General features: G+C 35.6%; 1 protein-coding gene across 14 annotated transcripts in view; it reads left to right on the top strand.

Annotated features, from left to right (window-relative positions):
- Window positions 1-26,000, top strand: part of DMD (dystrophin) — a 1,059,271-nt gene that overhangs the window by 272,698 nt on the left and 760,573 nt on the right. For all 14 annotated transcript variants that reach the window (XM_064646820.1, XM_064646822.1, XM_064646818.1 and 11 more), the window contains exon 7: window positions 5,622-5,740. In XM_064646820.1, the coding sequence (XP_064502890.1) occupies window positions 5,622-5,740 (119 nt within the window). The remainder of the gene's footprint in view (window positions 1-5,621; window positions 5,741-26,000) is intronic.

The raw sequence follows: 26,000 nt of genomic DNA, 5'->3' as shown, positions 1-26,000 counted from the left end.
GCTTCCTCCTTGCTTCTTTAAAATGCTTGAACTCAGCCCAGGTGACTGCCTTAGAAATGAGCACTTTAGTGCAGCTGTTCTTGCTTCAGGGTGACAGAGTAAGGAGGGAAGGAAAATGGCATTAAGACAACACACTGGATAGAATTAAAAAAAATTGTCTTCAGTAAGTTACAGGAAAAGTAGAAGTAAAAGCAATGGTATGAAGAGGTATGACAATAATTTTATTTTAGCAAGTCACTAGGTTACATGTTAGCTACTGGCTCCTGGTTTATTTTAATTGTGAAAGTACTCAAGACATATACAAAATCTTCTTGTGTACAAAAGTTAGAGCAACAAACCCACAACTTTTCTTTTGAAAAGGAGATGGTCAATTTTATGATCTAAATGTGACTACTTTCTACCTACAGTGATAGAAAAATTTTGTGAATTAGAACAGTAAGTTTCTCTTTTGCTGAGTTGTTTTATCACAGAATATATGAGTTATACTTTAGCTAGATTTTGATGCAGCTTAAGAAAATGGCTTAAAACATGTATGTTGTTTCTTCATGATATTTGCAATTATGTCTATGTAATTAATTTTTACTGAAAGTCACATAAGTTATAAAGGCTCCTGTTTTAAAGACTTGTGATACTTGAAGAAATGAAAACAGTACATCACGTGATGTTAAAGTATCTTCAAAATGTTTCACTTCCTTGAGAATTCTCCCTCTGGCATAAATGTTTCTTTTAACTTTTCTTAAATCTACACCTTTGCAAAATTCATTACCTCTTTAGATTAGAATCCCATCTCAGAAAATCTGGTGTTTTTCTTTTCTTTGCTGCTTATACACTCTTAAAGGTGTTATATGGTTATAATATTTACATCTGCACTTGTGAAAATAAGCTTTCCATTTTTGGCAAGATTTAGAAGGTGTCTCTAAGAAAAATAAGAGGGGCTCAGCTCGGAACAGAGCACTGTGGTGGGTTGAAGTTACTATACATAGATACCTGCTGCCTCTGAGTTTTGTTTTGTTGCATACTTTAAATTGAATAGTAACCTATTGGTTTTTGTAGTAACCGTGGTTTCTGTTATCTGTGAATTTAATTTCTATGCAGAAATCTGTCTGGATTTGTTTGGCCTTAGTGTACTCCAGATTCAATTTTCTTACCCTGGTTGATATAGTTCTGTTGTACATTATGTAACTGGGGGCAGGTGAGGGGAGTGGGGAGCCCCTTTTATATCTTATGAAAAATTATTTTTCTTGGAAATATGTTTTGGAAAACTTCTGACTTGTTTTCCTTCTGTCTTTATTCTTTTATTTTTTTTCCCGCTGGTTATAGGAAAGAACCGTCAGTACAAAAATTACCTTGTATTAAATATCAATTTTGATTTTCACAATACAAACTTCTCCACTGAAGCCTTCAAGCCTTTCAGTTTTGGCTCTCAGTAATCTTGTCATAAACTAATACAAGATCAGTGCTGTTTGAGCTGATCCGTGTGTGGCTAGATGGAGTTCAGCATGTTCTACTTAATTCTCATTTCTTTGAGCATTCATGTGCTTGTATTGTCGAGGGAAAGGAATGAAGAAGACTAGTTATTTTTGTTTCAATTTTCTCCCTGTCACACATGAACCAAGCTGTAGATACGAGAACAATTTTTGTCTCCCTTTATACAGTTCAAAAAATTCAGGAAAACAAACAAAAGCAGAGAATCACTGTTCTATTTCTTTCTTCTACTATTTCATAGCAGCCCACTCCTGTATTTAAAACTCCTTAGAAAGCTAATAATAGTTGTTATTTGAAATTCTGTTTCAGTGTTGTTTCAGGGATTTTTAAAAGCTATTTGCCACATACCACAATTATTAACTTTCTAGACTGTAATATCTCCTGCAGTCAAACTTGGCAGTATTGCCACATAAATATGCCCAATGAAACATCTAGACATGTAGCACTGAGAAGCTGATGCTTCAAGCTGATATTATTACGCTCTTATTCTAGTGATGGTGCTACTGAAATGTGGGTAGTCACATATTCTGTCAACAAAGGGAAAAATGTGGAAATTTAAATTGCTTTTGGAGTAGGGAGAGTTTTTTGGTTTTGTTTTCTCTATTTAATTAAGTTGATGCTTGTCAGAGCTGAGTTGCAGTAGGTGGCTTTATACTTTTAAGTTGACTTGGAATCTGTGCTGTCTGCTACAATACTAAGAAAAGACTGATAAGAATCCTGTCACTGACTTACTAAGGCTTACTACTCTTATTGCTGTGTCTAAGAGGGTTCAAATTTTGCCATTTGTAGTGAGTGTAAAAAGAGATGCTGTGTATGCTCTACACAGGCACATGCAGCACGCAAACTCAACCAAGGTATTGAAGACATGATGTTGTCTGAAACTTTATTAATGAAACTTTTGTGTTTGAGTTCTGGAGTTTAAAAAAAAAGAAAAATCTGTGTCTTACATTGAGAATCCTCCCTCTACACAAGATGTCATGATAATAACCCTAACCTGTCTGGATACATTAACTTGAAAATGCCCTCCTGGATTATACAGCTGAGAAGCTGGATGAAATTTACCCTCTAAGATACTCTTAATGATGACAGAGGTTTTTCAAGAGGATTAAGAAAATATTGTGATGTTCTTCAATGAATAATCGTAAATATTCATTTTCTTTGCCAGTGGAGCCCTGAGTGGTTAGAAGAAAGTATGTTCCTGTATATAGAATTTTATATCACCAAACAAGTAATGATTGTGTGAAGATACTGTGCTGCTCTGAGCAGCACAGGTGTGGTTAGAACTTTAAATGAAATCCCTATGAAAATATTTGAGGGGGAGGAAATCCCTTGGATAGCATTCTTTCCTTTCCTTGTCCTAAAAACTTTTGTCACTAAATAACCTTTCTTTCCTTTCCTTGTCCTAAAAGCTTTTGTCACTAAATAATCTTTTTACACTCTAGTCTCTGTAGTATTTGCACAATGCATCCTTGCCAAGCTTTTTATGTCATAAAGATAGCTCTGTGGTTACTACAGTGTTGGGTTTTTTTGCTAAATTTGCTGCATGGGCTTGTGCATCCTATGCCAAGCATTACATTTGGAGAGAATAAGGAATTGAAGAATATCTATATGCTTGCAGAGTAAGATGTAGATGTAGAAGTGCAGTGGGCTGACCCCAGTCAGCAACTGAGCAACCACACAGCCACTTGTTTGCTTCTCCCCCTGTTGCCTTTAGAACAGGGAAGAGAACAGGAGAAGGGAAGGCAAGAAAACTCCTGAGTCAAAATAGGCTGTTTCAATAAATAAATGAAAGAAGAACAGGTAAAGAAGTGATGCAAAGGCAGTAACTGATGCCTGGCCGGTCTTCAACTAGTAGACACCTTCCAAGACAAACACCCCCCACCCCACTCCCTTCCTTTACCCAGATATTTATTGCTGTTCAAGTTATATGGTATGGTTTGGGCCGTCTGTCCTGGCTGTGTCCCCTTCGAGCTCTTTGACCATCACTATACTACTCACTTGGGCAAAGAAGAGTGGAGGGAAAAGAGGTCTTGATCGTGTGTAAGCACACTTCAGCAATAGCCAGACAAATGGTTTGCTCTGGACACTCTTTCAACCATAAATCTAAAATATAGCATTGTATGGACTGCTATGAAGAATGTTAACTCACTATCCCTAGTAAAAGCAGGATGGCAAAAGTTATGCACACATAATCTGTATTGTGAATGCCTGTGTTTTAGTACACAAACCAATCTATGAGATAACAGACTTAATGCATCCAGGAGTAAAAACAGAGATTACTACCAAAGTTTCCTTTCCCTTCCTTGTAATGTCCCTAGCTAAATTTAGTATTTTGAAGTTATTCTGTATGTGGGAAGGAGAAAACTCTAATATTTACGAACCTCTGCACGGAGAAGCAAAATAACTTGGAGTAACTTAATTGTTACTACATAAATCACTCCCCCCTCAGAAAAAAATTGGACAGCAAAGGTACATAGTGGGGAATTATTACTACATAAATGGCATTTTTCTTTTACTCTCTTGACATTATTACAGTATGATTTAGTGAATGTTTTTGCCATTTATTATAGGCTAGGAGACTATTTAAAATTAAATTTAAAAATTAATAAAAATGTAAGTAAATCTGTCATAACTAATTGCAACATTTTAATTTGTGCAAATAGCAAACTTGATTTATCTGCAGTTGAAATTATACATTTAAATGTTTTCTGATTTAGAACACTGTAACAAAATCGCAAATAGCATAGTTGCTTTGCTTCATATTATATGTATATTAATTACAAAATATGTAATTAAATTTTTTTTCAAGGTGCCTGATAACAAATTGTGGTCTCCTAATGGATAACTTTCAAATGAAGGGCCAAAGATCATGGTCTGTTAATGTTATTTATACTGCAAACAGTGCAACTGATAATACAAGGTCCCAGATTGTATATCTGAGCTATAATTCAGTTTTGCTTGTTCTGTCTTTTCCTACAAGAGCATGTATTGTGCTCTAGTGCTTTTGCACCAATCAGCTAAAACCCGTGATTGGACTACAGGTTTACACTCCTCTGAAAAGTGTAAGATGGTAAGCAAAGTGGCATGTGCAGCTATGCTGCATGTGTTCATAAGTCACATCAATCCTTGGGATGACTGATTAAGGAATCACAAGCACAGTGTTCTCTTCCAATCTATTGGAGGTCTGGAGCACAGGTCTGGTGAGGAGCAGCTGAGGCACCTGGGGTTGTTTAGCCTGGAGAAGAAAGGCTTTGGGGGAGATCTTGTCTCTGTCTACAACTACGTGAAAGGAGGTTGTAGCAAAGTGGGTGTCATTCAGATCTCCCAGGTAACTAGCAATAGGACAGGAGGAAATGGCCTCAAGTTGTGCTGGGGAGGTTTAGTTTGGATATTAGGAAAAAGCATCTTCACTGCAGGTGTCATCGAGAATTGGAAAAGACTGCCCAGAGAAGTGAAGTATTTAAAAGATGTGTAGATGTAGTACTTATGGACCTGGATTAGTGGTGGACTTGGCAGTGCTGGGGTAATGGTTGAACTCTGTTCTTAAAGGTGCTTCCCAACCCAAATGTTTCTATGATTCTATGATATTTTTTTAACTTGTAGACTGACTTCAAACTTAACAGAGAGGTGGTAATCTCAGAAGTGATTACATTCTTAGAAATATCAAAAGAAGCGAAAAGCTGGTGGCTGGGGAAAGGGGGAAGGCTCCAAAATGGCCTCAGCAGTTCTGTCCTGCTTGCCACAAGCCAGTCCCAGTGTGCATGGCCACAGCATGTGATCTTACTCACACAGGAACTACTTGGGACTAGAATAAGGAGCAAACCCACTGTGGATATTTGAGCAGTGACAGGAACAGAATGCTATGGGTCAACACAGGTGATTTGGGGGAGTGAGGTAATAGGCTGTTGGGACTTGATGGAATATAAGAAACGTAGTTAATATGATTGTGGTGGGCATGGATGAGAATAGGGTGCAATCCCATTAGAAGCCAAGCTTCATTAGTTCCATCGCCAATCGAACAAGATCTTTGATTATGAAAATAAAAAAGCAGTAGCTGATGCTGATGGATAGCCTTAGAAATACATAAATAAATCTAAGACTGAAAAATAAGAAACTTACTCTTATTTTTTCTTTAGACCAGACCTATTTGATTGGAATGCTGTTGCTTCTCAGCCGTCACCTGTACAACGATTAGAACATGCATTCAACATAGCCCGGCAACACCTGGGCATAGAGAAACTCCTTGATCCTGAAGGTAAGTAGAAATTACGAGGTTTTTTCCTCTAAGTGGAAAATAAGTTTTTCCATGTATTTGATACTAAAATTAATTTGAATTTTTTTTTGCATGAGAATGTAACATTTTGCAAGATAAGTTATACACTAAAACAAAATTCTTTTAATGTTATCTTTTTGCTCTATTGAAATAACATTAAATTACCTGTATGTACATCCTCTAATGCAACTTTATTTCAGCTTTGGGACCAGATTTCTAATGTGCATGCACTGAATTGAAAGTGTCTCAATAAGTTGTTGATTCCTGTTTCAAAGATTTAGAGCATCTGCAGCTTTTATATCTTCTTCAAAGATCTTAATTTTAAATTATTTTGTAATATATATCCGTAATGTGAATTCAAACTCTAGATATTCATATATTTTAAGTATGACTTATACATCTCTGTGTATTGAAATTTTATCAGGATGACATTTCATATCACTATTGTTTAATCTCACATGTCATGGAATTGCCTATTTTACCTTAACTCTATCTTTTATATGTCCTTGTGCAGTCATGTTTGAAAGGTTCCTTGTTTTTCACATGATATTTTTAATTTTGTCCATTTCTATATATTCTCTGCCATACTTCCTGTACTGCTGACAGCCTAAGTAATTTTCCCTCAGAGGAAATTTCTAAAAAATATTTTACTTTAAGGCAATGGGAACAGCTATTGTATTTCCTTTTTATAAATGCTTTTTTGTATATAAGTATATATAAAAATACTCTTTTTCCCCATACTGTGATCCATTTGCTGTATTTTCATAGAATTTCCTATTAAGCCACTAAAAATGAAGTTTTTTGTATGTTTGTCCTGTTCTCAGTGGCTCACCTCATGAGTTTTTGATGGGAAGAACTAGAATTCAACAAAAAGTAAAAATGAATGTAAAACAGAGCATTTAGTCTCTTAATATAACTTGCACCAGGAATGTGTGGGGTGTCTGTATCTGGCCCTGTGGAAGAAAAGCCCAGTAAAACCAGTACACCACTGCTTGTTAGTACCCTGTCTTTCTTCTCTAGTACTGCATTTTTGTGACCCATAGGAGGAAGAACAGGCTTTCTACATGCTAAAGAATGAGACTGAGCCTGTAAACTCTGAATGAGATCGGAATTGAAAACTGAGTCGTGCAACTGAATGGGCAGTCACAGCCTTTTCTATAACTGGTTAAACTTTCTTCTTAAAACAGATTAGTGAAAAATCTATTTTCTGTATGCAGAAGTCACTTTTGATTAGACATTTTATTCTGGTTTTATACTTGCAGTTGTTTAGCCAACAACTGAAAAACTCTGAAACATTGGTGACTTTCTGAATGTCTGCTGTATTTGCTATTCAGTGTTGTAAATCACAGTGCTGACCACCTATTTTTTCCCCGCCTGTAAACTTTTCCAAAGGAAAAATAAATTCTGTACATGTTTGAAAACATGAATTTTTGGAAGTAACATCTTTGTTCATGATAATAAATTTGTTCCAAGATTGACAAACAGAATTGCTGGTATATAAGTGAGAAATCTTATTTGAAAGTTCTAGCATACTCTTTCTGTAATTTTACTTTTTATATTTATAACTCCTCTTGATTAGGTGCTCAAATAGCTCTTTAACAGAATATTTGTAACAACATTGTCTTCTCTGGCCACAAAACGCTACTCTCTCAGAACAAAATGGGAGTATGCAGTGGTGAAACATTATTTCCATGTAACTTAATACTTTTCAAAACAGTTCACGTGTAATTTGTGAACACTTTAAAATTTGGTTTTGTTACTTAAATGTTTGATGTCTCAATGTTTTGAAAAAATTAAGTAGAAAGGAAGCCACTATTCAGTAAAGACCTACTCTTCTGCAGCCATGTATAATAGTCAAAAAAGAAAAGATTTGGGGGTTTTTGTCTTCTGAAGTTACTGGTGATTGAGATATGTTGAAACAGATGTCTAGGAAGTCTGTCTTAACAATTAGATATTGAAAAGTAAATATTTATATTTTGCCAAACTTTGGTTCTCTAGGTTGTATATGAACTTTGTTTATTTCTGGGATTGCTGATATTTAAAGTCTGTTCTATGAGAAGCAGTCAGTTTATTTCTGAGGCTGTTGATATTTTAAGTCTACCCCATGAGCAGCCTTTAAAATGATGTTTCAGAATTGAATCTCCATTTCAATCACAGAAATGGTTAATATATAGCCTTTAAGTATTTCTTGTAAAAGCTATGTTATATAAGTTAAAGCTTTCATATTTTGATTCATGCAGTGATGATCATTCTTGTTATTGTCCTTATTTATATAGTTTACTAGAAATGCCTTTTTATATCAGTAGTGTATCTTAAAGAAGGTGCTTTAGTTTGGTTTTTAAGCAAGTAAACTTAACAAAACCTACCCAAGTAGATTGTATTTATACTAATGATGCTTGCATCTTAAAACACACGTGGCATCTCCAATAGAAATTTTTTTCTGTGTCCTTCAATTATCTTAGGAAAATCTTTTTTTTTTTTTTTTTTTTTTTTTATGCAAGTCCTAAAGTAGTTTGACAACACTGTCTTGTTCCTGTTTTGATACATTGGCATTGTATCTTGTCTTTGAAGCTTGATGATGTCTTTACAGAGTATGTAACCTTACTAACTTCCCTTTAAAAATAGCAAGCAGTATGTCTTTCTGCTTATAGCTTTCCTTTAAGCAAAATTAGCTAAGGAAATGTGATTAATCAGGTGTTATCTGAAGATACAGTGTTTTTATATAAATTCCCAAAATAGGCAACATATGCGGTGTAGATTAAATTCTGCAAAGCTAATCTGCAATCAGAATGTTCATAATATGAGGGGAGGGGGGAAGAAGCAAATAAACTTGTCTGCAAGAGTAGGATATGTGGTAGGAGCTGTATTCAAGCCTTTTTGCTTTCCTTTTCAGTCAGAAGATATGGGAAAGCTGACACCATTCCAGAGCAAATATTTTAAATATATGTTAGCTGTTGGTTCTTTTGTTTGATGTTGTTTGAGGGTTTTTTTTCTCCTTGATGTTCAAAAAGTATGTAGAAAAGCAAAAGGGATGAGTTTCTTTCCTTTCTTCTTTCATGAAATAACAATGGGAGATTGAGCTCTGTTTGGATGCAGGAGCTGAATGTATGTTAAGTTTGCTGATGACTCCAGTCTAGGAGGAGCTCTGAACTCCCTTGAGGGTAGAGAGGTCATACGGAAAGATCCAGATGAGAGAGGTGGGTATGAAATTTAACAAGAGAAAGTCCTTGATTCTTTACCTGGGACAGGGTAATCATATAGGTGCAAATTGAGGGAAGAGAATCTCAAGAGCAGCAGTATAGAAAAAGATCTTGGGGTTCAGTTGAAGGCAAGTGGGACATAAGTGTGCCCTGGCAACCAGAAGAGCCAACCACGTCCTGGGATGCATCAAGCATTTTGTCGTCCCATTCAGTTCTGTGCTGGTGCAGGTTCTGTGATTAGGAGAAGGTTCACACAGTGGGTGGTCAGACACTGGAACAGACTCCCCAGTGCCACTTGGTCATGGCACCAAGCCTGCCACAGTTCAACTAGTGTCTGGACAACGCCTCTAGTCACATGGTTTAGTTTTAGGTAGTCCTGCAAGGAACAGGGAATTGGGCTCAGTGATCTTTTTGGGTCCCTTCCAACTCAACATATTCTATGGTCTTTTTGATTGAATCTTGTCAGTGAGTGAAATGTGAGCAGGTTTAAATGTCTATCTGGTGTTTGTTACCACAGAGTATGAAAGATAACAAGAGGAAAACGTAAGATTAGGCATGGAAAATTGGTGGATGTCAGCAGGCAGAATTCAAAGGAAAAATATGTTTGTAAATTGAACTTTTTAGGCTGAAGTATGCCTGCATGATTCACAGTGACCTTCTGTTGTAAGACATTTATGATTATTCAGCTAAGGTATTTTAACTCTTGATAATAATCTCTCTGATCCTTTCAAAGAATAAATAGTTATTGTGGGTTGCTCAAAACTAATATTTGTTGCAAAATATTAGTTGCCAAAGCCAGGTAATTTTAATACTGATTTCTCTTCAGATTTGAATGGCAAAGCCAGTTTGTGGGTAAACTTCTATTGCAGTAATTTTATTTTTTTTAATTTCTTTTCCTTTTTTAAAAAATAAAAAACAATTACTCTTGATGCAACTAAGAAAAATTTCGGACTGATTTTTTCACACTTTTCTTCTGCCTATTGTGGTTTTCTGGATGTAAATTTCAGAAGATATACTGAAAGGTACTATGTTGATTGTTGTGTATCTGCTTTTTCAGAAGCATCTTTTTAAATTTCACTAAGCAAGGAATAAGACAAGCAAACAACAACAAGTGTTGTGGTCAGCAACACATTGTAGTTACATGCTATTGGCTGTATAATGGCTTTTACCCTTTACTTTGGGAATGATCTCTCAGAAACTGAATCTGGGAATACATCTGAGCTGTTCTCTTTCCCCTTACAACAAGTAGTGGGGTAGCAGCAGCAGCATAAGTGTCTCTGTGCTTCCTTCTAGCAACAAACATCTGATTCTTGATTTAATGAACTTGTCCCTGCTGTCATTTTGCTGGGTCTTGTGCTTGTTTGTGCTAGCCCGATAATAAATGGACTGTGAAGTTATATAATGGTATTTCTGCTGTCCTTTTCAGGTAAAGTAATTATCCAGTTTCTTATACTTTATGTAGCCTGATAAAAAAACCCTCATTTAATCTGTCCCAGTCACATTTTCTGTATTTTTCCTTAATTTGCACTGATGACATGAGTTTTTGGCACAATTATTAAGTGATAATGAGACTCAGACAGTTTTCCATAACTTTTTTGTTTGATCTTGACTTCCTATACTTCTGTATCTCAAGAGTAATGGATTCTACCATATTGGAGCACAGAGAAGAGGGGAAAAAACTGTCAGCACTATAATTCTTGAAGTTGTTAACCGTGTCTGTACCCAGTAGTTCTATACAGTGATAATGCTGTTTTTCAGTTCACTTTACTACCCTTGCTGATATGGCTTATGTCAAGGGAGTACGAGAAGTTGGGTTTTTTCCTATTGTGCCCTAAAATTTAGAAATGTTTTGCCTTGTACAGTGCCAGCGTGGGGGGAAAAGATATTTTTTTTAAGGGCAGGAGGGAGACAAGTCACAGGGGCTATGTTTGATATCATGCTGCTGAGAAAAGTCAAGGAAAAATACTGACTCAAGCTCAGAAATCATTATTTCAGTTTCACAAAAACTTTATAATAGTTAGAAAATAAAATGGAAAAGGATTGTTTTCTTAAGGTTCCTTTTGGTTCTCAAAACCAGGAATACTTTTGATTAAATAAGAGAGAAGTCTACAGGATTCACATTAATAAGTACAGCAAAAAGTATCTTTGCTTTACTGTTTGTCAGTACAAATTACATCTCTAATGCTGACATATCATCATGCCATATCATGTACTTTGTCTTCAGCTGTTAGCACAGCTATGAAATGCAGAACAAGGGAAGGGCTGTGGAAATACCTTCAAAACTAACAGTAAAATATATAAATTTTTATATGAATGACATTGTAATACATATAGGTTTTCCAAATGGTTGCTAGCTTGATCTATATTCCTGTTGTAATATTTTACTCTACAATTTCTTTTTAGAAATATTTGCCCCAAAAATTAAAATGCATTTCTTCTTTAGCTACTGATGAGGTGAAAGTCCTGCCTTTTCTTTGCAGCCTTAAGGAAATACGAATAGTCAGCAAAAATGATAAATTCACTAGACTCCATCTAAACCCACTTTATCTTTTGTGTTTATTAATAGATTTATTACTACCTCTTTGACCTGTGAGCAATTGAATTACCAAGAGATGACTCAACAATCAGTAGCTTTTACAGATTTCCATGGAAATAAATGACTTGAAGGGTACTGTATTAAGAGACTCAAGGACAAAATAGGCCCTTCCACTTATGAGTGGGAAAATTTAAAATAACTGTGATTTAATTTGGAGCGGGGCACATATGCTACAAAAGAAATTATAAGATTTTCTATGGCAATGGGTTTGCAGCTTATAATATAAATTGAAGTACTGAACTTGAATTGTAAAGAGCTCTGTAGTAACTTTGCATAGCAGCTGCTATTGTTAACAATTCAGCAGTGGTTAGGTATAAGGATTAGTATCCAGAAGGTCTGAAAGTATTTAGAAATGAAGATAGACTTTTCTACCTCTGTTTTGACTAGGTAAGGAGTTCTACCTATATTCTAAGGGGCTCCAGACCTCTCTTATCATTGATAGCATTAGGTCCTTGTTTTAATAAAACCCAGAGCACACAGCTATGGAAAACACTTTAGAGCTGACAGTACGCTACTGAGTAATCTGCACACTGTAAAATGTATGTGGCTCAGTGTATTTCTCAGCTGAAATGTGTTAAGAAATCTTTAACACAGCAAATGCTTTTTCTATTTGTCCTGTTATTGCTCTGTTTTGTGTGTTCTGTCAGTAAGAATGACCTCACCATAAGTGTCACATAAAGGCACATATGCCGTCTTTTGAACTTCCACTAATATTTCTCTGTTGAAAGCAAGGAAAACAAGGACTTTTGCAAAGAGCCATGTGTTAAGAAAACACATGTAAACAAAATTTGTTAGCCAGAAGTTAAGGTTTTTTCTGCTCTACAAATATATTGAGATCACATAAGGCAATAGTTATTAACTATTGTCATGCATCAAAGTGAAATGGGAAAATAACCCTTTCTCTAGGACCTTATGACAAAGAGTTTTGTTTCTGTACATATAAATAAAAAAGATTTTAATTTTTTTCTTCTCTGTTAAGGTAGGGAAAACCACTGATTTTTGTGATTGCTTGAAATTATGGAGAACTAAGACTCAAGAAATACACAGGAGTTTTGGAGATTGTGTAGATTATATCAACACAAGTAAAAGTATTAGAAGGAAGAGGACTTACTTAACCTTTCATCTGGGATATAATGGCTTTCCACAGGATTTATCTTACCAATATGTCCATCCTTGCACATGTTTTCTATATATCATACATCATCTGTACAATATATATAAATACTACAACTAAATACACAATCCAGCAAGGATAAACTAACAAATTAAGAAAACAAGCTCTTGATATAACACAAATTTGGATGCTGAGTGCTTGTCTTATTACCCTTTTAATGTCTGACTGAATACTTCTGTAATATCATAGTAACACAAATAGCATAAAACTAAATTGTGTGTGTTTTTCCATAGGACCAAAAAAATGAAAGCTGCATTAAAACACATGAAAAATCTAACAGCACTGATACTTGTAAAATGTTTTATGATTAAAAGTAGGGGTTGTATTAGTATAATGAACAGGAATCCTCATAGTTACAGATAGAAGTCATATTCATCTTGGATTTTTAGTGATGGTGTAATTCAGGCATATGACTATACATTTCCTTAAAACTACGTCGTAGTTTATAGCAATGTTGTTATTAAAATTGGTAAGCTTCAGTGACCACAGCTACTGTTCTTCATACGATGCTGAGAGCATAATGAATGAAGGCACTGTAAAAACTTTAGTCATTTTCACCTAAATGTTCTGTCCAGCTCCTTCCAAGGTGAGAAAGAGCAGAGTAAATCTCTGCTGCTGAGCTACAGCAGGAATTGGAGTGGAAGGGAGAGATGGGCAGCAATATCAGTCTGCAGATTAGACCCGGTGGTGAAAACTGGGTGTTGCAGGTACTGCAAAGAACACAGGTGTTTGCACTGTGACCCTACTTTTGGCAATTTTTTTTTTAAATTTTCAGATTTAGGACACTTTACTACCTCATACCCCCAGGCACACACACATCAAAAAGAATGATATTCTAAATACTCCTGTACTTCACATCAAAATGCTACTTCTATAAGTTACCTCCTGGTCCTGCTTAAGCAGACCATTTCTCTCTTTGGTGCATGGTCTTCTAGTTACCTGTGGTTTTACAGTTCTCTACCTTGCTTTGCTGGTTTTGGTTTTTTGTTTGGGTTTTTTTGGGTCATTCATTGGTTGGGTTTTCTTTTGGGAGTTTTATTTTTATTTTCTACTATTCCGAAGTTCTTCATAATTTTTTGGGGTCTGTGTTAGTATTTTGCAATCACAGTGCTTCAGAACACTCTGGCAAATTGCAATAATTAGTTTACTCTAGCAAATAATCACATAGGTTTCCTTGCCACTATATCACAATGCGTGTAGTTTTCCGTCTGTCACTAATACTGTGTTTTATCATTATTTTTTTCCTAAATAAATGTCTTCTGTGAGTGTTAAAATATTAATCCCGCTTCAATTTTGTGTTATTTCTTTGCCAAATTTCTTATGTAAATAGGTTGTGTCTTCTGCTGGGACTTGATATGTCCGTAATCCATGCTTTAGGCTAAAATTGTGGAGTTTTTAACTCTGTATTTTAGTGAATGAAGTCCTTTGGAACTGTGTATATAATTCCTAGTTGCTCAAAATAATCACTGATGGAAAACAACTGAGAAGAGATCAATTATACACAGAATTATATTGTTTGATGCATCAGGACAGAGAATGAAATAAGTATATCCAAGTCTTATAACCACAAAGGAAGAAGAAGGTTTGTTTAAGTGAATGTTCAGCACATAGTCTGAGAAGTTTCTGAGAATGCATAGCAATGCATATATCTTCTCTGGATATTTTGTCTCACGATAATTTAAAAAGATGTAAAAGCATTGTATTTGCTCAACCAACAAAAGTTCTATTGCATTTTAAATAAACTTCAATTGAAGTAAGCAGATTTATCTGTTAGAACAGGTTTTACTCTACTTATTATAAATCAAGTGTGATTCTTCAAACTAAGAATAGGCCCAGATCAAAACATGCTGCTTGATCTTAGAATCCCAGTTCCTACAAAAACATTCCGTGATCTGTACCTTCAGCACTGTAATACATGTACAAATACATGTATTATTAAAAAAAGGCTTTTTGAAAATAGAGGTGGTTCATGTAAGGAGTTATGGTGTATCGAAGATGTCACTCGGAGGTTAACACTCTATGAAAATGTAGGTGAGGACTTTGGCTTAAAATTAAACCCCCCTATTTGTATCTTAATATTCTTCAAATTTTTTTGATAACTGAAAGAATTTACTCTATTTAGAATATAGCCCATATTGCACTGTGAAGATACCGTTATCTGCCTGTCTGTTATTGATCTGAGAAGTTCCTAAAAAGATTACCTAATTTGAAAGAAGAACTCATACAGGTATCTTGAGACTTCTGAACTTTTGATTTTGTCACAAATGGAAGGGTGATTAGTTCCTGCTAGGAATGAATAATGTTAATTGGTGATGTTTCAAATCTCTCGATTTGAAATAGGAGATACTTCCTTTGAGGCAGGCTATTCCCACTACCCCTCTAAATACAACAGAGCACAATTTTGGCCAAACAAGGAAATATAAATGAAATGAAAGATTAACCAGCTCCTAAAACCTGGTAATAGGTCAGAAGTTTGAGCCAAGTCAGCTGACATGTCAGGCCTTGTATTGGGAACAAAACATTAATTTATGTACAGACATAATCTACTTAGCCTGAACATAAATGCCATATAAAGACAGTTGTTACATATTGGGATTGGAACTTTTGAGTGTTTTGGTTTTGCTACCACAATTTTAAAAAGGTAAAGAAAAAAAAAAAGGGAGGGAGGTGGTTTTCCAAATTTGCAAGTTACCATTTAGTTCCTGTGCAGAGAAGGAAGTTGCACAGCCCCTCCTCTGTACAGTAAAGAAACATCTGTGAGTGCAGCAAATGCTAATAATCTGGTTTGTTTGTCATGCAAGGCCTTCTAAAAAGGAATAGATTCTGTTCTTCCAGTGGTAGACAAATAGAAAGCCCATAATTTCTAAAACACACTGATTCCTCTTTAGAGTCAAACTGCTTGTGTGTTTTCCAGTTGATGTTTGTTGTGTGTTTTTTCAATGCTAATAATTTTCATAGGCAGAAAAAGTCTCTTGTGGATTAGGAGAGCTGTATGAAATCTTAGTATATCATTGAGCCCCAAGTGGAAATGCTGGACTTTCTCCTCCTGGTGCTTGTTATCAGAAGGTCATTTGAAACATATTTGTTGACCAGGTGATGGAAGACACAGATTTGAGTTGAAGCCTCTAGAAAAGAAATGGAAGGAAGAAATTCATTGAAATCTTAATCTTTTGGGTAGAATGAATATAATTGAATTTTAATCTCTAGACCAGAATTTGACATCTGAATTTGTTTCTTAGACTCTACAGTCATAGAAGATCCACATTTTTGAGTCATCTTAGGTGTATCTTTTGGCCTTGACTCTGAGCTAGTTTGTGTGTATAAGTGCAACTTTGTGAGTTGTATCACAGCCTTTAAGCATGACTGTCCTGAGGTAAAAATTTTTAAAAAGACCGTAAGAGATGTAATTCTCTCTGTAGTGATTTTCATCTTCAGTTGACATTCTTCCATAACAAGGCAGCGTATCTAAAGCCTAAATTAATTTTCTTATCACCTCAGTGTGTCTGTGTTAATCCAGCAGACAAGACATTCTGGGCACTGTAATGGCTTTCCTGTACAGAAATCTGATTAGAAAAAAAACACCTTGAGAGAGGAATTTTCTCTTTTCCACACAATAAGTATTATTTTCTACTGATTTCAAAGAGAACACGTGGTAATGCTTGAAATGATTGAATCTTGAAATAGAAAAAAGAATCATCTATCCTCAGGCACTTCTTGCATTCTTAATGTATTAAAATGAAAGTGTATGGAAAGCAGGACTACAGAAATTTTAAAGAGAAACTTCCTTAGTTTTTCTCAGTTATTTTCCAAATTTTTCTAGCTTTGAAGTTCACTTTTAAAAGAGGAAGAAACTGTATTATCATAATCTTCATAGAAGGTGGGGTTATTCATTTTCTGGTCTTTCTGGGGATAATTTGCTTTGCAAATAAGGAAAAAAAGCTGTTTCCAAATTGCTGTAAAACTCTAGTCTATTGTTGTGGATGATTTTCAGTGGCTCCACTGAAACAATGTAGCTTGAATAACCTTGATTCAGTCATAGATATTGAAGTTCAAAGGATTTATGTGAAGTTCTCAGGCATTCAAATGGCAAATAGCAGTCACTGATGGGGCACTTGCAAAAAAAAAAAGGAAGAAAGAATAAATACATTAAAAAAATAAATGAGCAAGTATTTAGGGGATCTTACTTTCTCTGTTATTCTCTAACTTTTTTTTTTTTTCTATCTATTAGTTTTTAAACTGATGGCTTAATGAATAGTGGCTTTCTTGGCAGTTACTTTTTGGAAGGTTGGTGTAAAGAAACAGACTGAAATGAACGTCACAAGAGAATCTTGAAATAAAGATTAGAACATGCATGTGTTTTTTGGTAGGTATAGGAAGTAATTGTTTTATGACATGATTACAGGATAATTTCTGTCACAATTTCCAGCTGGAGTCCAACCAAGAGGGTGATATTTGTTGTTAGAATAATCGCGGATTTACTTCCAAAGAAGGTGTTTTGGAACTTAAATTTTTCCATTTTCCTTGTAGTTTGCTTCAGTTTGTCAGTAGATTTTTCTTTTGTATAGCATCCTGGAGGAAGTAGGTGGTAGATCATCTTCTGCTAGTTCTAATTGCTCTACTTGTCATTAAATTCACTGATACATTAGTTAGTGCACCAATATCAGTAGAAAAAGATATTGTTATGAATTAATGAGGTTTATACTCTCTGTGAACAATATTTTTGAGATGTGACCTTTAGAGATTACTCTACCAAACAGCTGAAGGGGGTCCCTAAAAAATCAGCCCGAAATAAGGAGAAGCTGCCTGAGCCATAACTAAAGCAATCCTCTGAATGTGAGTGGAGGGGCAGAATTAAAGACAGGGTTTTTTTTAGTAACTCATGTTTTAAAAGGATACGGTGATCAGCAGAGACAAAATGGTGTGAATCAGTTGTAGTGCTTGAAATGAAGTGACTTGGGGGCAAATGGAGTGATGCTCCTGAAATTACTTCTTAGTCACCAAGAAGCAAGGGAATGGTATTGGACAAGGATAATGGCTCCCTGATATCTGTTATGGCTGGTTTTTGCCTTTCATGGAAATAGTACTTTTTTACATTCTGGAAACATGCTTGACTGTGCTATACTATGACTTGACCATGCTATGACTACCTAGTTTTCCTTAAATAAATAGGAAACTTTCAAGAATTTTCAAAGAAGTTATAAATATTTAATATTTCTACTTCAATATTTTGAAATTATTAAGACTTCAGGATTGAAACCAATGATGTGTCTTAAAAGTCACTTAAATGTAATGGTAGCTTAAATAAAAATACCCGTATCAATGGGCAAAATGGAATATCATCAGTCATGTTGAATTTGAATACATTAAGGCCATAAAAAGTGGTTCTTGGTATTTTTTTATTCAAAGCCTACACGCAGCTCTGAACTTGATGAAAAATCACCTCTACTCTTGCATATTTGGTGAATGACTTCTCCAGGAATCACTGTTTTATGATGGATGAAAACCCATTCAAGTTTCTACATTTCTCACTGTTGTAATACTTAAACAATTTAAATGAAAGGAATTTAAATCCCTCATTATTATGGTGTTGTTTTGCTATGACAGCCTCCCTGACTTTTGCACAACCGTGTAAATTATTACTCTGTCTTCAGAGCTGCCATAGAAAAGCAGCAGTCAGTGATCTGCCTCCCTGCATGGTTGTATAACATTGTTCATGCTCAATGCAAGACAACTAAAGCTACAGGAGACTGTAATTTACTGCACATTTCCTTAATTTTTCCAGCCAGAAATCATCATGGGTCTTTTCTGTTCTCTGTAGTCAGATTTCACATGTAAATGCACACAGGTCGTCTTGTGGCATGTAGCGTGGGGCCAGAGTATGTTCCTGGACATGCAGAAAAGCAGTCAGGGGAATAAAAATTTTGCAAACAACAATGACTCAGTTCTGGAAGATAGGAGACTGAAAATATTTTTCAGGGCTAACATGCCCTTTTTAGTAGGGGTTCTATATGATAGAGAAAACACAAAAATACTGCTTGCTGCTAACTTAATTCTTATAAAAATATTGTATTTTTGTCAGTTTCAGAACTTACAGTCAATAAATCTGAGGTGTAAATTTATTTTTTTTTTTAAAGAATAGCTTCTTTTCTAAATTTCTGCTTGTATTTTAATTTACCTGAACTGAGAGATCACTAAGCACTGACACTGACATCATGTGGTCCTCCTTGCCTCACTGAAGGAGCTGGGTGTAACTTGTGGCAATAACAAAGGAGAAGAGAAGTCTGGGAGGGAAAAGGGAAGAACGGGAACAGGGGGAGGCAAGGCAAGGTGTTTGAAATGAAGTGAGCCTGGAAGAGAAGCTGGATCTGGCAAAGATATTTCTTGGGGAATCATGTTTTCCCCTAAGTATTTAGATGTCCTCTTTTGTTTCTCAATACTTAATTCAGTATTTAAATTTAGCTTTTGTTATGTGGCAATAAATGAACTCAAAAGCCCTAAGATGAGACTGTTTTGCCTGCAACAGTAACTGGTGAGTGATTTCCCTGTCTCTAATTTAAACTGTAAGTTTTCTCACCCTTGTTCTTTCTGTTTTCCCTCCTTGTCCCATGGAGAGTGAGCAAGTTTATGGATGGGGCTTGTTTGCTAGCCACATCAACCCACAACCCTCAAACATATTAAATGGAACCTAACACAAATACAATCCAAATCAAAATAGATGTCAACTGGTGCTCTATCCTGGACTCTTCTTTGTTTGAACTCTTTCACCATTCAGATGATAATTAAAGATTTCTTTGGCCTCTGAAAGATATAACAATCTTATCTTCCTCTATCCCTGAAGAAAATTGGCTTAGAGCTGTGATGGCTGCCAGTGCCTTAGCTGTTGTAATTGAAAGTGGCTTCCTAAGGTCAAGAAATATAAACCCAGCATTGTTGCACCTGGGACTAAAATCAGAAATATATTTATACTTCATTTTTGTATAACCGTGGAGGTGTTTGCTTAGAGTTTACTTTCTCAATACGTGTATGACCTACAAGGTCACGATAGAATAAGATCTATATAAGTGAAATAAACTGAATATGATGAGGAAATGGTGCATGCGTGACCCTTGTTTACTCTCTTGATGTAACTTTTGTGCATTCTGTATTCCTGTGCTTCTCCTCTGTGACTACAAACACCAGTAGATTGCCTGCAGGGGAATAATTGTCCTTTAGAACACATGTCTAAAGATTGATATTTATAAACTGATGTATTAGACATTCCTGCTTGTAAAGAGTGAAAGGTGATTGCTGACAGGAACAAACTTTTAGAAAGATATATAGGCTAGTGTAATTCCACAAATTGTAGTCTGAGTATTTCTAAAAGACTGTATAAAGCTCAGATGCACTGCTGCTCTATGGACTCCATAGTAACTGCATAATCATTCCCCTGGTGTCACTAATTGATAGTGTTTTATCAACCAAGGGGGGGTTGCATTTTTATTAAAAAAAAAGGACTCAGTTGTGAAATGAAAAGTAAAATTTAATAGGTTTTTTTTTAAGGAGAAATCATGTGCAAAAGAAACACACAGCATTAGAATATTAATATGCATTGAATTCTACTCAGTCATACGTGTTTATCACATAGAAAATATCCGAGATGGCACAGCAGAATTCCATCATGCTTTTCCCAGCTTGCATGTGCTACTTCTAGCACTGTTTTTTGTCTGTAGCTTATTCTATGAATATTTTTCACTGTATGCATAAATGAATGTTATACTTTTTCTGCACTTAATATTCTATGCTTTTGATTATTTTTTTTCTATAACTTAGCACTGCACTTGTCTTAAAACAGCTCCTGGGAATTAAATATTAGGAATGGAGAAAAGATAAGGAATATTCTAAATGTACCTATTGTGTGTTCTTATGTACTTTGGCCTTTGTATTTAGAATTAATTCATAAAAACCATTTAAAATAAGTATTTGGCATGTTTAACCTCTGAAATTCAGATTGATCTCATCTCTTTTGACCTTCACTGTTATGTGAACTGTATATTTATGTAGGTGAAGCCTTATTGAACAATGGCTTTAGTTCAATGAGCTGAGACAAGTATTTCTTCTGCATTAGGAATGCACAATTTACCTTTTAACTTTAGGAAACACCAATCTTTCAAATAGTGCAAAGAACATTGGGAGTTTTTGCATGAGGGACCTTTTATTTTTCTCTCTCTTGCACATGATGTGGCCAAATGCAAAGAGGTATTGCACATGATGTGGCCAAATGCAAAGAGGTATTGTTCTAGTTTTCAAATTGCTAGCTAGAAAATTCCTACATCTAAACTGGAGCAGTCTTGGATGCTAAGTGGGGCTACATGTGTAAAAAATATGTTGATGAAAAACTCATTGGCAGGTGTGAAGCTTTCTTTATTCTTTGGCAGTAATCTTTTCCATTTAAAATTGATAGATAAAACTTTTTTTTTCCAAAAAGTAATGCTGGGAGGCAGCAATTTTAATAAAATTGTAGATGGGTAATAAGAAGTACTAGTACTTACCCTAAAAAAAATATACTGAAATTGGAGCCTCATGGAATTGCCTCTGGAAGTGTTTTTCTAGCAAAAAATCCTTCAAAAGCTGAATCTATCCACGAAATTTATGCAGAAGAGTGTTGTTTTCCAAGGAGAAAACAACACTCAGTTGTTTTCTTTCTTTCAGTTTCTTCAGTTCACTGTTAGCACTTTAAAAAGTTACAGTATGCTTCTGAAGTACATCAGCAACAAAAGGAAAACAAAAGGAATTGGTATTCCAGTGGTCAGTGAGGCAGGAGAGTAAAGGCTACAGGAAAGAATGAGATGATGCTGCTTTCACCTCAGGTTTTACTGGCATGGTTTGCTCAACTCTCCCTGATGTCGTGGCAGAGTCTGCAGGAGTTAAATATTACCTGCACTAGAAGATCAAGTCAGGGATCATATAAGCTAAATGAATATGCAAAAGGCTGTGTAATGTCTCCAAGGCTGCTGAGGGTGTGGAGGGATGTCACCGTGACACCGGACTCTAACACCTTCAAAAGGTCATGGCATTTGGGGGAAGTTCCCAATAACTGGAAAAACTGTCTTCAGAAAGGACAGGAAAGATGATCCAGGAAAACGCAGTCTTCTCTGGCTCTACTCTGTCATCAGGAAGATTATGGAGCCAGTCCTTCCAGAAATTCTGTCCAGCTACATGAAGAATAAAAATGTGATTGGAAGCAGCCAACATGTTTTAGATAGGGCACACTATGCCTGGCCATCCTTCTCTGATCAAATGGATAGGAGTGGGGATAAGAAGAAATCAATGAATATTTTTCACCTTGATTCTAGCAAGACCTTTCACAGAACCCTCATAGCCAAAACCATGAGATGTGGGTAGAAAAATGGCTAGACTGGTCTCAAAAGGTTGTGATCAGTGGTACATGATCCAACAGGTGGCTAGTGTTCCTCGGGGGTGGATAGGGGGCCTGATTATGTGTTAATGTCTTAATGTCTGGGAGGAACTACATTGCAACAAGTCAGCAGATAATTCCAAGCTGAACATGAGTCAGCAGGTCCCACTTAGAGCAGTGAAGTCCAAGTACATACTCAGCTGTAGGAGTGAGAATGTTGAGGGAAGTTATTCCTCACTTCTGTTTAGAACTTGATACCCATTCTAGAGACTGTTTGTTCTAGCTGGTCACTGTCTCAGGCTATTTCAGCATGGGAAACTGCACTGAATACAAATTTAAATAAGTAACTTAGATTCTCAGCAGTTGCCTTGTTGTTTTTTCATGCTCCTGTTGTGCTGTCCTTTCATTCAACAAAGCCTCTAGGAGGGATCGTGCTCTGGAGAACTTGAGGAAAGATTTATTACTAGTTCTCATATGTTTTGCTAGTTCCTTCTGGGCCAGTCTTTGTGTTTTTCACATAGAGCCTGTCAGAATTTATTATCCTTTCTGTTTTCTCCATTTGGATATATGAGCTTCTTGAATGATACTTCTAGTAACTGCTCTTCCTGGCTTGCTTTTATTTAAGTCTTCATTTTTCCCTTTCATCTCTGCTTTCCAAGGTGATACTGCCTGCTTCCTTGTGATTAAACCCTTAACCACTTTTGGATTTTTTCTCTTGAATCTCAATCTTGCAAGTGATAAATGGGCACTGTGCTGCCTGTGTGACAGGAGTTATGATCTGGAAGGAAACATTTAACTTCCTTTGTTTGTTTAGAAGTTGTCCTTTGTAGTCCCAGCTACTGATTCTTCTACAGTAATTTTTTTCTCTCTCTTTCTGAATGGAACTCTTCCCTTGCCTCTCTTCTGCTTGCTAGCCCAGTGAGACTCAGTGATTAATCTTTTCCCCCTCTCAAATATTCTTTTTAATCTATTCCTTTTGTGTGATTTTTTTCAATATGTTTTTAAAGAAGTCTAATAGTACATAGTCACCTAAAATGCAGAAATTGTGTTTGTTTCACAATCTTTATGGATTAAAATTTGTGAGAACAATGATAGATAGCTAAGGACAGACTGATTTTTGCTGCCTGTCTTCTGTCTTCAACTATCTTACCTTTAGCAGTCTCTGTAGATAATAGTTTTTTCATTTTTCCCTGAGCCACTGAAAATATACTTTAAATTTCTTTAAGGGGAAATTTGCTTCTTTATCCTTTACGAGGAAGTATTGAGAAATACTCAGTATTTAACCCTGAGATTAGCTCAGTTGGTTAGAGCATGGGGCTAATAACACCAAGGTTGGTCATTCACTTAAGAGCTGGACTTGTCGGTTCTTGTGGGTCCCTTCCAACTCAGAATATTCTTTGAAATTTCTGTGAAATATTTAGTTGTATTTTTAGCTCTTCTTGCTTTTCTCCTTATGACATTATTCATCTACTTCTACTATGACGTATACAATGAATACTATTACATGTTAGCGCGACACCACTTCTCAATTTATACAAACACCCCTGCTCCTCACATGATGTTATGCAGCACTGAAATTGAGGTGGCAGGAAATAAAACCTAAATTTTTTTATTATTCATTAAGCCAAATACATTGGAAAATAATTTGGAGTTTCTGATGTAATAATAAAGAGTTTCAATGTCACTCTAATGTCCTTAAATTGACAGATCCTTCTTTCAGTAGTTTAGTATCTTTAACTACAATCATAAAATCCCTGACACTTTTCATAGTTGTGTTTTTTATGTTTTGGAAGTTGTTTGTTGGTTAAGATGTGTTATCTCCATGCTGAATGGACAAATTCTTTCTTTGAAACTTTCTTTTGAATCCACTAATGTCTGTGTTACAAGGTAGTACTCCACAAATTGGAATGGAAAATGCTCTAAAAGGATGGCTGACAACAGGATTAAATAGAAAGAGCATGCTTGCATTAAAATGGTTAACGTTGCATACTACATGTTCTGTTGCCTGTAATTTATAAAGTAATCATCCTAAATTGATGTAATAGAACTAAACAGAATATCACCAGAATTAAAAAGAGCCCAAGCTCCAGTTAATGTGTTGGAAGATTGGCACCATGTGCTGAGAGTTAGGAAATCGCCATGGATTTATACTTCATTAGCACAGGATTTTGTGCTGCCATGTGCTGATTAAAAATCAGATAGAGGGGGAAATCCTCTTTCTGTCATTTATTACAGTGTTGGAAGTCTGAGTTGCTCTTCACTAGTAATTTCTAACATCAGTGAAAAGCTGAATGCAGATCCAAGTGCCAGGCCACAGCACTTCAAACAGCAATAACCTCATCCTCACCTACTGCACACCCTGAAGAGACCACAGCCATCAGTCAATATTTATGCAACGTGAAGTAGATTAGATGCAGTGCTAGTTGGAGGAAGCAGATTGGAAGATCTTGTTCATGGCATGACAGTCTTGGATCAGGTGTCTTGTACCAGCTGGGCAGGTGGAATTTCTCAGCTTGCAAGCATCATTCTTTCAAATCCAGTGTTCTCTTGAGGTCAGTTCTGACAAAAAAACTCTGGTTTTTACCAGTCCTACTGAAGGTAATAAGTCCCTCTCTGGAATTGAGGGAGTACTCCTGCTCTGAAGTCAAGAACAGTTTTTTTTTTCTGTTGAGCAGAAAGTTGAGTGAGGACTCACGGCTTTGGGAAAGACCCGTGACCAGGCCTGACTTCTAGCTTGTAAATTATACCTAAAAACTTAAGGAAAGATACTTTCAAACGTCCAAAGTGCTGAAAGTTGTTTTAAACCCATCAGAATGCAGAAAACAGTGGAATTTTTATTAAAAGCTGCAATTTAACTATTACACAGGGTTTAAGTATGTAATTTTATAATCTTATTCCTTCTATGTAATCATATTGCAATTATTGTTTCTTGGTTTTGTTGTGAAGTACTCTACTTTTCCTAAATTAAATGAATGAGCTGTGCTCTTTTTGAGTATTTCATCTACAAAACATATTAAAATATTAATTAAACTTCACAGAAATCCCTGTGAGGACTGTACACAAGCTTTATCATTCTTTCACAGATGGTAAATGCAGTTAACATTTCTCCAGTAGTGCTAGGGAGAACTTTTGTATCCAGGAGCTCATCCAGTTCTGTCAATTTGTTTTTACAGCTAAGACGTATCATTACTGAGATAGCTGTGAAGTGGAAAAAAACATTCTGGATTTTAATAGGCAGTTATATCTCCATACCTCCAACTTTGTTTCACATTTGCGTAATGTGTTGCTTTGAATTCAATATGATTTATTTAAAACTTCAGAGTAGTTTAGTTTTGGTCATGGATGAGCTAGTTGAAATCCAATTGCTAGTTTTGTGAACATGGGCTGTTGTTTAGCCATACTGAATCAAATTGCTTGATACATGATTTAATAAAACAGTGGAGTCGTGTTTGATCCAGTCAGCCATCCTCTGAATTAAAGTTGTTACTTAAAATTGCTTAGAAAGAAGTATCAGAGGATTGAAAACTTATCATTTAAAATGGAAAACATTCTTTGATACTCATTCTTGAAATAAGTCTAAGTAATTTGAAAATGAACTTCAAATTATGTAGTTCTCATGTGAAAGTTGCTACATAATCTACGATCAAGCAATTTATTCTTTTGCTTTTGTATTGCTTGGAATCAGGATCTTCAGAATGTTTCTTAAATGTGGACAGAATTTTAATTTGGAGATTGATTTACATTGTATCTGATTCTGTGTGCATATTATAGTAATGTGTTAACAGAGGTGTGTCTTACTCTGTGTGGTAATGACAAATACAGTAAACCAACCATGATAAGGCAACAGTACATGGTCATTTAGTTCTTGTTCTGAAACT

The sequence above is a fragment of the Pseudopipra pipra genome, chromosome 2 (assembly GCF_036250125.1).
Source record: "Pseudopipra pipra isolate bDixPip1 chromosome 2, bDixPip1.hap1, whole genome shotgun sequence".
Taxonomy (NCBI): domain Eukaryota; kingdom Metazoa; phylum Chordata; class Aves; order Passeriformes; family Pipridae; genus Pseudopipra; species Pseudopipra pipra.
This window is presented reverse-complemented; position numbering and strand designations above follow the sequence as displayed.